This window comes from Chinchilla lanigera, unplaced genomic scaffold, assembly GCF_000276665.1.
Source record: "Chinchilla lanigera isolate Chin_1 unplaced genomic scaffold, ChiLan1.0 scaffold00180, whole genome shotgun sequence".
NCBI lineage: Eukaryota > Metazoa > Chordata > Mammalia > Rodentia > Chinchillidae > Chinchilla > Chinchilla lanigera.
Window position 1 is genome coordinate 772,310 of NW_004955581.1, and position 12,708 is coordinate 785,017.

The 12,708-nt window shown below is 52.8% G+C and overlaps 1 protein-coding gene across 1 annotated transcript in view; it reads left to right on the forward strand.

Annotated features, from left to right (window-relative positions):
• The window catches only part of Gcsaml (germinal center-associated, signaling and motility-like), a 32,657-nt gene that overhangs the window by 1,954 nt on the left and 17,995 nt on the right, over positions 1–12,708 (forward strand). The window contains exons 5-7 of the mRNA XM_013509730.1: positions 3,865–3,922; positions 5,803–6,134; positions 6,297–6,440. Of these exons, the coding sequence (XP_013365184.1) occupies positions 3,865–3,922; positions 5,803–6,134; positions 6,297–6,440 (534 nt within the window). The remainder of the gene's footprint in view (positions 1–3,864; positions 3,923–5,802; positions 6,135–6,296; positions 6,441–12,708) is intronic.

Consider the following 12,708-nt stretch of genomic DNA (forward strand, 5'->3'; position numbering starts at 1 on the left):
TTGTTGTTGTTGTTTGTTTGTTTGGTTTTTTGTCTTTTTGATATAGGGTCTCACTATGCAGTTCAGGCTGGCCTTGAGCTCATTTTGTAGCCTAGGTTGGCCTCAAACTCACAATGATCCTCCTGCCTCAGCCTCCAGAGTGCTAGGATTACGGGTGTGCACCACCATGCCCAGCTGCTACTATTTTTCTTAGTAGAATAAATTCGTTTTTATTACAGTAAAATATGCATAACATTAAATTTATCAGTGTGGCTATTTTCAAGTATAAGTCAGTGAAATAAATTAATTCAGAATACTGTAGAGGTCTTTCACATCTTTGTTTCATTTAAATCCTAAACATTTAATTTTGCCTGCTGTCATTGTGGTGGTTATTTTTTCCTAATTTATGTCTTTGTGAGTTCATTATTTGTGTACAATAATGGTTTTGACTTTTGAGTGTTAATTTTGTGTCCTGCTACATTGCTGAGTTGGGTTATTAATTCTAGGAGTCATTTGCTGGGATTCTTTGGGTCTTCAATGTAAAGGACCTTGTCATCTGAAAATTGTGATAATCTAACTTCTTCCTTTCCTTGCACATCTCTTTCGTTTCTTTCTCTTGCCTCACTGCTCTGGCTGATGTTTTGAGGACTATATTGAATGGAAACAGGGATAATGGATGTCTGTCTTGTTCCTGACTTTAGAGGGAAAGCTTTCAAGTTTCCCCATATACGTTGGTGTAGGTTTGCTGTGAATGGCTTTCATCAGGTTGAGACAGGTCCTTTTCCACCTGTTTCCTTCAGGGCTTTTGTCATGGATGGATGCTGAATTTTGTCAAAGATTTTTTTTCGTCTGTTGAGATGGACTTGTGATTTTTGTCCTTGCTTTAGTTTATGCAGTATATTACATTAGTTGAATTATGAGTGTGGTTCCATCATTGTATCCCTGAGATGAATCCTTCTTGGTCTTGATGTATAATATTTTTTGATGATTGCATGGATCCTGTTTGCTAGTATTTTGTTGAGGATTTTTAAATCTGTGTGCAGTAATGACACTGGCTTGCAGTTTTCTTTGTAGCTGGGTTCTTGTCTGGTTTTGGAGTCAGGGTGTTGCTAGCTCACGGGAATGGCTTTGGATGTACTTCTCTTTCACTTTCATTAAAGAGCGCAAGGAGTATTAGTGTTATATTCTCCCTGAAGATCTTGTAGAATTCAGTGGTGAATTCACCTTTCCTTGGGCTTTTCTTGGTTGGTAGAGCTATTATTACTGCCTCAGTTTCATTTCCTGTTATTGGATTATTGCATCTTTCTATTTTGGGGTTCAATTTTGGTCATTCAAGTGTGTCTAGGAATTTGTCCATTTTGTTTAGATTCTCCAATTTTCGAAGTGCAGTTTTTCTAGTAGTTCCCAGTGATCTTCTGGATGTCAGGGTGTCTGTTGAGGTTTCCCCCTTTTCACTCTAATTGCAGTGATGTGGGTCTGTTCTTACTTTTGTAACTTTAGTTAAGGGTTTGTCTGTTTGGTTTATTCTCTTGAAATCTTTGATCCATTGACTTTTTACATTACCTTTTTAGTTTCATTGTCATTATTCTCTGTTCTGATGTTTACGGTTTCCCTCCTTGTACTAGGCTTGGGTTCGGACCGTTCTTGTTATTCTTGGGTTACCATCACTGGCGTTTGGTTCCAGAACGTTTTCATGACCCCAGATGGTAAAACCTCCCTCCGTGCATCAGGCAGTCGGTCCACCAGCCAGCCCGCCTCAGCCTATGGGAGCCCAGTCTGCTTTCCCACACCTCACACGGCCATGGTATCTGGTTTTCTTCTCTCTGTGCACCATCTTTCAGGTTCTGGCATGGTGTAGCTGTTTTAGAGCTGAGTGAGTTTGCACTGGACAACTCTGCCTGCCTCTGTTTATTCACTTTTGGGAGGGTATTGTGTTGCTCCCACCTTTTCACCTCCAGAGACTCCAAATTCTCACCTGCCAGCCACTTCTTGAGTGCTTCTTTTCAGTGGTTTGGTGCACGCCAGTGCAGGGCTACTGGATGTGGTCCACCCTGTGACCTGTTAGAGAGCGCCTGCCGCACTGCCCTCTGCAGTGTCACCTTTCACAGTCCTGGAGGCCACGTGTGGTCCACCTTATCTGCATCTTCACCAGCACTGTTGGTTTCCTGTTTAATTTTCTCTCATGCACTGCAGTGGGTGTGAAGTGGGTTTTCATGTAATTTCAAGCTGCTTCTCCCTAACAGTGAACACTGTGGTGTGTTTTTTGCTGTTTGTTGGTCACTTGCTGATCTATTTTATGAAATGTCTATTCTATTTTTTTGTCCATTTAAAAAAATTTTTTTTGCCTCTTTGTTGTTGACATGTAAGAATTCTTTATATGTTCTGAACGCTAGACCCTCATAAGATATGAGATTTACGGAGATTTTCTTTCACTTGTTATAAATATTATCTCTTCACTTTTGGTGGACAAAAAGTTTCCATGTCTTTATTACCCCATGCTTGCAGTACACACTGACCACATTCATCATGGGGAGTTTGTTCGTGTACATGATACATCTCAATTCCTTTCTCCCCCTTCCCCTCTTGTCCCTCTAACCTTTCTTTCCCTCTGCATTTGCAAAAGCTCGTCCACGTGACCCAGCTATTTCCTTTCTAGGCATTGTCCCAAAATAGTTAAAGTCATCACACCGCAAGGTTTCAATTTCGATGAGTTCCAGCTCACCTACTTCATTTCTTTTGTTGGTTTCTTTTTTCTGTCATGTGTAACAATCCATTGACTAACCCAAATAATGAATATCAGCTACTATGGTTTTCTGTAAGCGCTTTGTATAAACTTAGGTCTTTAACCTGTTTGAATTAATTTTCGTATATAGGTTGAGGCAGGGAGTCACTGTTCATCCCCTGGAGATATACATCTAGTCATCACTTTCTCCAATGATACTTTGTCAAAAATCAATCAATATAGATGTATAGATTTATCTACATACCCACTTCCCTTAAATTGGTGCAGTTTTATATGATGAGCTTTAGAATGTGTTTCAAAATTTGGAAGTGTGAGTCTTTAAAATTTGTTGCTGTAGTTGGTGTTTAAAATTATCTTGATTATTCAAGCTCAAATGAATTTGAGAATTGAAATTTCCATTTACAAAAAGATAGCCATTAGGAAAGCACATGTATGTGTGCAGAATGGAGTACTACTCAGTCATAAAGAAGGATAAATTTGAGTTGTTTGTGAGAAAAAGGGTGGATCTTGAGACCATAATGCTGAGTGAAATGTCTTAAACAGGAGGTTAAATCTCATATGGTTTCTTTAATATGAGAAATCAAAAAAATATATATTTCAAGAGGAAAATAAAAGAGAGGTAGCAGGAAGCCACAAGGTAGACTCAGTGGAGCTGGGAAGGGATCTGGGGAGGAAGTGGAAGGGAGGGGCAGTAAAATGCTCAACGTGTGACATGTGACCCATTATTTGACAGCTTTGTTGACAGGACTGAGTTCTCCTTGACTAACTGAGGTTCAAGGAACAATGCTGATCTGGACTCCAGAGAGCCGTGAGGGAGTCTGTGTCCATGTCCAGCACTGCGCTTTCCCTCGGGAACCTTCCTGTGTGAGTTCATTCTACGGATCCATGCACACTGGATGCACCCTGCATTAGTCAACATCCCAGGGTCGGGACAGAACTCCTGCTACCTGCGGCTCAAGGCAGAGGCTCATTTGGGTCCACAGTTTCAATGGCTTTGATCCAGGTAGAAATGGCCTGGTGGGGAAAACTGGCTCCCATCAGGGTTGGTAGGAAGCAAAGGGAGAAAGGAGGAGCCGGGGGCAAGGACCCACCTCCAGGTCACGCCCCCGGGACCAGCTCCAATAGGCCTGGCCTCCTGACAGCCCATTCAGCAGGAGCTCATCCGTGGAAGAACCCCCTGAGGTGCAGCACCGCAGAGAGGTGAGCCCCTCCGCTCACTGGAGTCTTGGGGACCACCTTAGATCTGCATGGCAAGAGACGTGCAGTTCGGACTCTCGCTGCATGGGTGCACTGCGGTTAGGGGCTGTGAACCGCGTCTGCAGTTCCCACCTCTGGGGCTGAGTCTCCTTCCTCCACCGGGACAGGAGGCGCAGAGCTGCCCCAGGGGGCTGGGCTCCCTCTCTGTGACTTGCGGTTCTTTTCCCTGGCCAATGTCACACTGTGTTTACTGCTTCCCAAGGGCAGAGCACGAGGCTCATGCGTGGGCTCTCCCAGTGGAGATGTACTTGCCCCTGCATAGGAAGAAGAGAGAAGCATCACACACAGGAGGCCCCTGGGCGTGTTCACATGGCGCAGTCACAGTCAAGGTCACAAGCAAGCCACCAGTTACACACGCAGTGTCCATCCTTCTGCGGCTGACACGTTCCCCTTCGCACAGTCCTCTGCAACGTGGATTTCCCTGGTGGTTAGTGACAGGGAGGGTCTCCTCATGCACCTGCGGGCATTTGTATGACTTCCTGCAGAAACATCCTTTCAAGTTCTTTGCCCATCTTTAAAACCGGGATTTATTTATTTACTTATCAAGCTATTACATTGTGTGAGGTTTTTTCTTGCGTATTTTGGAAATTAACCCCTTGTCTGAGGTTAAATACTCTTGCAAGTATTTTCTCCTGTTGTGTAAGTTGCCTTTTCACAGCACGGTGTCTGCAGTTAATAACGTATTACATACTTTTAACCATTTGTTAAGGGGGTAGAGCTCACCTTAAATGTTTATCACAGAAAACAAAAGCAAAAAGACTCTAGGGCTCAAGAAGTTGGTTGGGATTGGTGTGTGTGTCATGTGGATTGTGGGGACAGTCGCAAGAATGTTTGCGTATGTTCACACTGGTAGGGAGGGGCCGGAGCTGGAGATTGGTCACATGTGTGGGGACAAGGCCAGGCCGGAGTGCCTAAAGCAATCAAGCTACTTGCCTGAGACAATGCCAGTCACCCGTCGCTAGGCAACCCTGTGTCATGTGATTCTAACTCTGTCAAAAGTATATATAAATGCCCCTGTGGTGGTTGTTCCATTTCCTCTTCTCCCATCAGGGCAGAATGCTCCACCTGACCCCAGCTTTCATCTCTTGTCTTATTTTCTTCATCCCCTCGTCATTCCCCCTGGACACATCCAGAGCTGTGTGGGACGTAGCACACACTCACAGGATTGTACACATTAATTACAGTGTTTTTAAAATCCCAATTTTACCACATTATATCCTGGGAAAAAAGAAAGTGGTCCTTAAAAAAAATTTTAACGGCATGGAAAGATGTGCGGAAAGATCAACCACCCTTCTGGAAAGTTTTAAGCTGAGGGCATGGGCCCATGCTCACAGCGCAGACCCCGGTCTCGGGCACAGGGCCGGGCACAGCACACCTGGCCTGGCACGAGCTGCAGCAGGCCAGCCCAGACTGAGAGAATCAGCACCTGCGTTCAGCGGGAGCTGAGAGCTAGCGCGCAGCAGTGCCCAGGTTTGCAGATGGGACGTAGGTCAGCCATGAGCCTGCAGCCAGCTGTGTGGCACCCCAGTGTCCCACCGACTCTGTCACATTCACGCTCAATAACAGAATAATGAAAGTCCCACTGACAGTTACCAGCTGAGTGCCCCTGGCCCTGGTTATGCTCTGGCGGAAGAGAGTTGGAGTAGATCTGCATCCAGCCCCGATATCAGCAAGCCCACTGCACAGTGGCTGGAGGCCGGCAGAGACCGGGACCTGTGGCACAGTGAATTAACTGGCTCTTTCTCACCCTGCAAGGCACGCCTGAATCAGCGGCCAGCTAACCCCACAGTGACACGTGGCCTTGACATTATCGCGTTGGACAGCTTGTCCCTGTGGCTGCGGTGGGCGTGCAGGAGGAAGCAGAGGCCCAGATGGTGAGCAGTGCCTGGGGCTCCGCATCCTTCCTCCCTGCCAAGGCCTCTGTGTGGACGCGTGGCTGCGCGGGCTGCCGGGCCACCTCAGGTGTCTCCGGTGACCTCCGTGCACCTGCTCCTTTCTTTTCCATCTGCTGCCGGGAGGCCTCAGACTTCCAGGAAGAGGTCACTGACGTGTGCTTTGATTTTTATGGCCAGATCCACAGGAATGATTACCGTTCGTTTCATCTTCTCCTGAGAAGAGGCTTTGTGTGTTTGGAAAAGAACAGTGTGTCGGCAAGGTGGGGCTCGCTGAATCCGAGGAACGCGGTGGCCACGCCTGTCCAGCCCTGCCGTCCTGGAGGTGGGCTGGGCCCTCCTCTCCCAGCTTGTTTCTCCCATGCTGCGCACACGTGCGCATGCGTGCACACTCTCTCTCACACCCCCTTGCCCCTCCCCTTCAGAGCATCCTGCCTCGGTCGTGACCCACGGCCCTGCGGCTCTGGGCCTTGGGCACAGCCAGTGCTCAGATGCAGCGACCCTGAGCAGAGGGCAGCCAGGAGCGAGGGCGCAGAGAACATGGGCAACGCTGTCCTGCGGGCGCTCAGGTGAGTCTGACTCTGGCTGGGTGGCCTTGGGAGGTGGGCCGGTGCTGCTGGTGTGGGGTCAGCGGGCCCCAGAGTGTGGGTCGGAGGGAGGCACCGCTTCTCTGGAATTCAGTCCTCACTGAATTTAGTCCTCACTGGCTCACGCTGCGGCGGCCCTCGCCTGCTTTCACAGGAACCATTCTGCTCCTGTCCTTTGCTGGGGCTGGGGCGCAGGACTTGCCTCCTACCTGCGGGCTTCAGGGTCGGTCTGAGAATGAGCAGTCAGAGTCTGGAAAGTGTGAGGACATGCAGGCCTGAACGTGGCTGCGAGGCACCCTTCTTTCTGTGGTGCTCAAGCCTGCACTTTAATGCTTCATCGGCGGAAGAGCAGGTGTAGACTGGAGCTGTTTCTACGCTTGTGTTCTGCTGAATCTCCAGCAATGGGCTTTGCAGCCTCCACCCCTGCCCTCCCCTGTGTAACCTGCCACCTCGCTCTGCCTCAGCCCAGCCCTGGTCACCACTCCTGCGCCCCAGGGAGGGACGCCCCCTCTCTCTGCCGGCCAACATCTCAGGCAGGCTTCTTGTTGGGGTCTGCTGACTCCACAGTCTCTGCTGTCATCAGTGCCTGCATTTTCTCTTTGAACGTGGCCTCTCCCTGCACAGTCTGAGCACCTGAGTGCCTCCTGCCTAATAGCGAGTCTTTCAAGGGCAGGGGTCAGGAGCCCCCGTGTGCCCCTAGAGCAGTGGTGGTGAGCCTGTGGCACGTCTGCTGCAGTGGACTGTTTGTTGTCACTGAAAGGTCTAAAAGTTTCTCTCCATCGCTGCCCTCAAGCTTGGTCCAGAGCAGTGCTGAAGAACGTGCACAGCTGGGTAAATTCCATGTGCTTTTCTGCTTTAAAAATGCAAAGGTTCTACCCTCTCGTCTGCTGCCCACTGCTCTGGTGAGGTTTCCAGTCAAGTCTGTGCGCCTGGCTGACAGTGTCTTGCTCTGAAGTTCATCCATCATATTTTCATGTCAAAATGTTCATTCTGCCACACACAGGGCAATGCTACATCCTCCTGGCTGCTGCTCGAAATTATTCCCTCAGTGTCGTAGGGACAGCTCACCCGCGTTCACCACAGGGAACACAGCCTGCCCAGGGTCACCATGCCACGGGCACAACTCTTTGAGATTACTTGTCCATGAGGGTTCGTAATACTCCTGAAATCTCTGAAATCTTTGGAATACTTTGGAGAAATAAGGCTCTAAATACATGTTACTGGCTGGTTGGAAAAGCATGTAAAGTTCTCGCTGAAACCAGGGGAGGACAGGATAAATGACTGACTTTGAGGCCGGATTTAAAGAACCCCTGTCTTTCCCTTCCCCCTCTGCCTGCTGTCTCTACAACGTTCCTACCTACGCCCGCCACCATGTTCTCACCAGATTGCCGTCCTCTTTGAAAGCAGCTTTAGACGTCTTCTCTGTTTCACAGATTTTAAAAATCTTTATTAGAATGTTTGCAGTGTGTCATGATTACACTTATCATGGGGAGTAGGTCTGTGTACATAGCAATCGTCTTTATAAAAATTAAAGCAGCGAGAAAGCAGAGTCGGTTCACACAGGAGGTGAGTGAGGACTTAGCTCCGAGGGCCAGATGTGCCCGGTTTGCCAACCCCAGGGCTGCAGATTCTTTCTCCTGCGCTTGGCCGGGCACCTGCTCTTCAGGCTTCCAAGCTGTGCTCTCGGAAAGGCCTGGATGTCAGCTCTGTCATGGAACCCAGGCAGTTAGAGTGAGGAGGAAGGCCGGGCTGTTGGGGCTGTTGCCCTGGGAGTTCCCTGCTCGGCCTGTGTACAGGGAGCGGCTGGTGTCTTCGTCCACCCTCAGCCACACGGGAAGGAGCCCTGGGCTCAGCCAGGCAGGCGGCTTGCAGCAAGGGGAGGTGCCCAGCTCTCGGTGCCAGGACTTTGGTAGAGTGACCGCTTGTCTGATCTACACCGTGCAGGGGTTGCTACTGTTGCCCTCACTTACTCTAAGCTTGGAAAAAATACGACATTGAATATGAAACAGGCTGTGCAACTGGACATATTTATGAATCGGTCCTGGGAGATACCTTATTCCCGGGAAGGACAATAGAGAGATTTCCTTAGGGACACTCAGGAAGACAGCTGAGTGACTTCGCTCAGACATCAGAGAGAGAGGAGGTGATTTCTTTACAAAAGCAGGCACCTTGTTTCCACGTCATGGGGGCGTGACTCACAGCAAAGGCCACATGTGTTTAGATGCACACAGGAGGCGGGGGCGCAGGCACACACCGCACGTTACCACCGCCATCAAGCTGGCGAGCGTGTCCCTCACTTCACGGTCACTCCTGTGCATGCGGTGCAAGTGGTGTGTGTGCACCTGTGTGAACGTGTGTGGTAAGAACTGAAACTTACTCCAGTGGACCTTCACTGAGAAATCGTGAAGCCAGATTAATTACTTCTATTCCAGCAAAAACACAACTCTCTCAATAGCCTTGTCCTGAGAGCTCGTACCCAGCCTCATTTTCCTCTGCCCTCTCCGTCAGAACACAAGCCCTGCCGACCCAGGCGATGCGGTGTCTTAGCGCTGTCCGCTTGCTCTTCGGCTGAGTGTGGCCTCCTCCCGACCCCTTCTCCTGGCTGTGTTCCACACACGTCACCACGGAGCTTTGCACCTGTCTCTCTAGGCTGAATGCTGGCCCAGTCCTTCCGAGCACGCAGGCGTCCACTCCCTGGACAGAGGCCTCCTGGAAGCAGGTGGCCGAGGTCTTGGTGTGGGTGTGCACACAGCCTCCCCCGCGTTCCAGGCCGCTGGGCTCCACAGCTGTGTCTGGGACAGACGTGGGCTTGGTGTGGGCAACCGTGTCGTAGGCATTTGCCCCTGGCCTTGCCGGCCCTGTCATCCTGCCTGTCTCCCCGAGTGGCCCCCTGCCCCTCACACAACATGGGGAGCAGCAGATTCCCAGATGCTGGTCTGTCTGTGAAGATTAGCTGACACGACCCATGAGTGCCAGCAGGGACTCAGCAGGCAGCATCAGTGACAGCTGCTGCTCATCTAGTTTTGTTGCCTAAACTCACCTGGCTTCCAGATTCCTGAGCGGCAGAGACGTTTAATTAATGCTTCCTGCGAATTACTTGGTGCAGGAGGGGCTTTGTTGGAATACCCTGGAGATGCAGCTGGAACCACGATGGGGGAATCTCATCTCAAGGAGCCCCCAGTAGCGGGAAAGAGGAGCCAGGTCACTCCATGAACTGCAGCTTGGATAATGAGGTGGGGGGCTCCAGAGTGGTGTGCCCTGCTCTGGGGACCTGGTCCCTAAGGAGGGACCTGGCAGTGAGTCACCAGGTGTCTCTGGATCAGAACACCGCAGCTGCAGGGGAGAGGCAGTGAGCCCCAGTTCTGAGGAAGCCCAAGTGCACAGCTCCAGGAGTGGTGAGTCAGCAGTGAAGGACCAGCTGAGAAGGCAGGTGTGCGGGACAGCCCACTCCACACCGGCACATCCTGCCGTCACCCTGACCCGGTCACCTCCCGACATCAGCGGCAGAGACAAGCTGCAGGTAAAGAACCTGGGGTGAGCTTCCAGACTCAGGGACCCCAGGGAGAGCCAGGGCTGGGCCTGTGGGCAGTGGGACAGGGAGGGGGACCTGCGGCCACGGGAGGGGCTGGGTCACCCCAAGGCCACGCCGTGCACACGCAGCAGCCTCTTCCGGTGCTCTCGGTGGGAGCACTGTGTGTGCAGAAGTGCGGGGAACGGGCTCCTGCAGGCTGGAGCAGGAAGATTCGCTTGGGGAGCCTCAGAGTCTGCCCTGTTCGGACCTCAGAAGCAGCCCAGAGTCGCAGCCGGGGGAGGTGCAGTGGGCCGCAGGCTTCAGGAACGGCAAACAGTCGTCAGGGCCTGGAGCGCGGCCTCAAAGCGTGGGTCCAGCAGGAGAAGCCACAAACGAGCCCTGGGGTTGGGGGCCAGGGGAGCTAAGGCCTCGGGCAGCGACGCATCAGCCCCTGTTTCAGGGAGGGAGGTGTCTCCTCCGGGGATAACACGAGGCGGCATGAGGAGCTGGGCCCGAGCACGTGACCGGAGGAGGCGGGGAGAGCCGAAGGAGCTCAGGGAGGGAGCGCGCCCCCCACGCAGCCCCCTGCCCCTTCCTTGTGTTTCCGATCACAGCTGCGGGGGCTGCCGGGCCCTCCCAAGCCCGAGTGAGTGGCCCCTGCCTCCCGGGGCCTCCCGGGGCCTCCCGGGGCCTGCAGCCTTCGCACGCAGTGTGCACGGCGACCCTGGAGGCCACAGAGCAGGCGGGCCGCGCCCACGCCGGTCCCTGCACCCAGCCAGACGCAGGATAAGAAGTCACACGGGGAGCCGGCCGCTCTGAGTCACATCCTCTCCCCTGTGATAAGGAGTTCCTCCTTCCAGGGGCCCTGGGCCGGGCCTTGGAAGCAGCAACGGCCTTCAGCAGGCTTGGAGGGCGCTGGGCTGCGTGAGCTGCTGACCACATCCTCCGAGGAGGGCAGGAAAGAGCCCTGTTACCTCCCGTCCTCTGCTGTCCTCTGAGGATGGACTCCCAGGAGCGTATCTCCCACGGTCCTCGGCTGGCAAGGCCAGGGAGGGTCAAGAAGCAGCAGGAGGGGGTGGGGCCTGTCCCCTGCCCCCCTCAGTGACACCACCCCGCCGTGTACCACCTGTCACCGGAGCACTGCCAAGGGCTTCAGCTTCTGCACCTGAACTCCGAGGAGTCCCGAGTGTTAAAAGGGCTTTGTGTCAGGGACGTTTCCCTTACACAGCCGACGTGCGCCGGAGATGCAGCGGTCTGCCACACCGACTCTCGCTGCCTTGGCGGGAGTGCCTGTCGCCTGCCCGGAGCCTGTGCTGTCACTGGGCCCCCGGGCGAGGCGCTGTGTGGGCTCACTCTCAGCGCTGCGCCTCCGTCCTAGGCACAGTTAAAATCCGTAACCAAGCAGAGTGTGAATAGAGGCAGCCGAGGAGGCTCACAGGGCCTGGTGCAGTCAGGCTCGGCTCGGCTCCCCTGCGTGGGGAGGGCTGGGAGAACCCAGGGGCCAAGAGCCTGCAGCAGAGAGGCAGAACCGTCAGAACCCAGTCTCCACCGGCCTCACCGGGCTGCGCCTCCCCAGGACTAAAGCGGCCCCAGCGAGCCTGGATGTCCCCAGAGAGCTGGCTCCCTCTGCCCCGTCTTAGCGTGAGGTGGACATCAGGCCAAAGAAAGGAAAGGAGAATGGGCTTAGGCTTGAGTCCACCATCGCCCCACCAGCTCTGGGCCGGTGGGAAAGCCGGGAGCCACGCTCAGGGGCCGGGGGAGAGGGAGGTACATGAGCCCATGGCTCCCGCTCTGCCGGTCAGGGATGTGCGGCAGCTCTCCGGAGAGGCCTTTCTGCCTTACAAAAGCGGGGGAAAACTCAGTGAGGAGTTTTCCCAATGAGCTGATCTTAGTGACCGTTTGACATCTGTTCCCGTCTTCTGACAAGGTTGACAGTGCTTTCAAGACGGAGAGGGCTGGGGCAGCACTCACAGGGACAGCACCTGCCCAGCCTGTGTGAGAGATGAGAGAGAGCGGGGGAGAGAGACAGAGACACAGAGAGACGGACAGAGAGCGAGAGAGACAGAGACAGAGACAGAGAACACCGAGCGGCAGCCCCAGCTTGAGGCCGGGGTGTGAGGTTCTTCCCATCTCTTAGGGCTCAGAGGTTGGTTGCGTCTCCTCAGCTCTGTGTTGGGGACCCTCGTCAACTTTACCCCTTCCCAGTCAGTCCTCAGCTTCCCCTCCTAACTCAGAACAGGTGTGTACTTGAGACGTCGTACATGAGAACGATGACCCGGCACTGACCCAGTGCCCGACTGTGTGTCCTCAGCATTTCTGAGATGGATCATTATGAGCGTGAGGGTGTGTGTGTGTGTGCGCGCGCGCGCACCTGTGTGGTGCGGGGGGGGGTGGAGCCCCAAGCCTCCTCACACATGCTAGGCAAGTGCTTTTCCACTGAGTTATACCCCCGGCCTTTCTTTATTTTTATTTTGAGGCAGAGTCTTGCTAAGTTTCAGGGTTGGCCTGGAACTCACAATTTTCCTGCCTCAGCCCCCTGAGTAGCTGGATTACAGGTGTGCACGGCCTGCTGGCTTTGTGCATCTGCCTTGGTATTCTTGTGTGTTCCCCTCTGGCAGTCACAGCCTCTGTCCTTCACTGCCCCATCAAACTCTAAAAATGGACTCATGCTGTGCACAACCGTGGAAATAACTAACTTTCTTCCTTTTTCTCTTTTTCTTTCTCTCTTTTTCTTTCTCT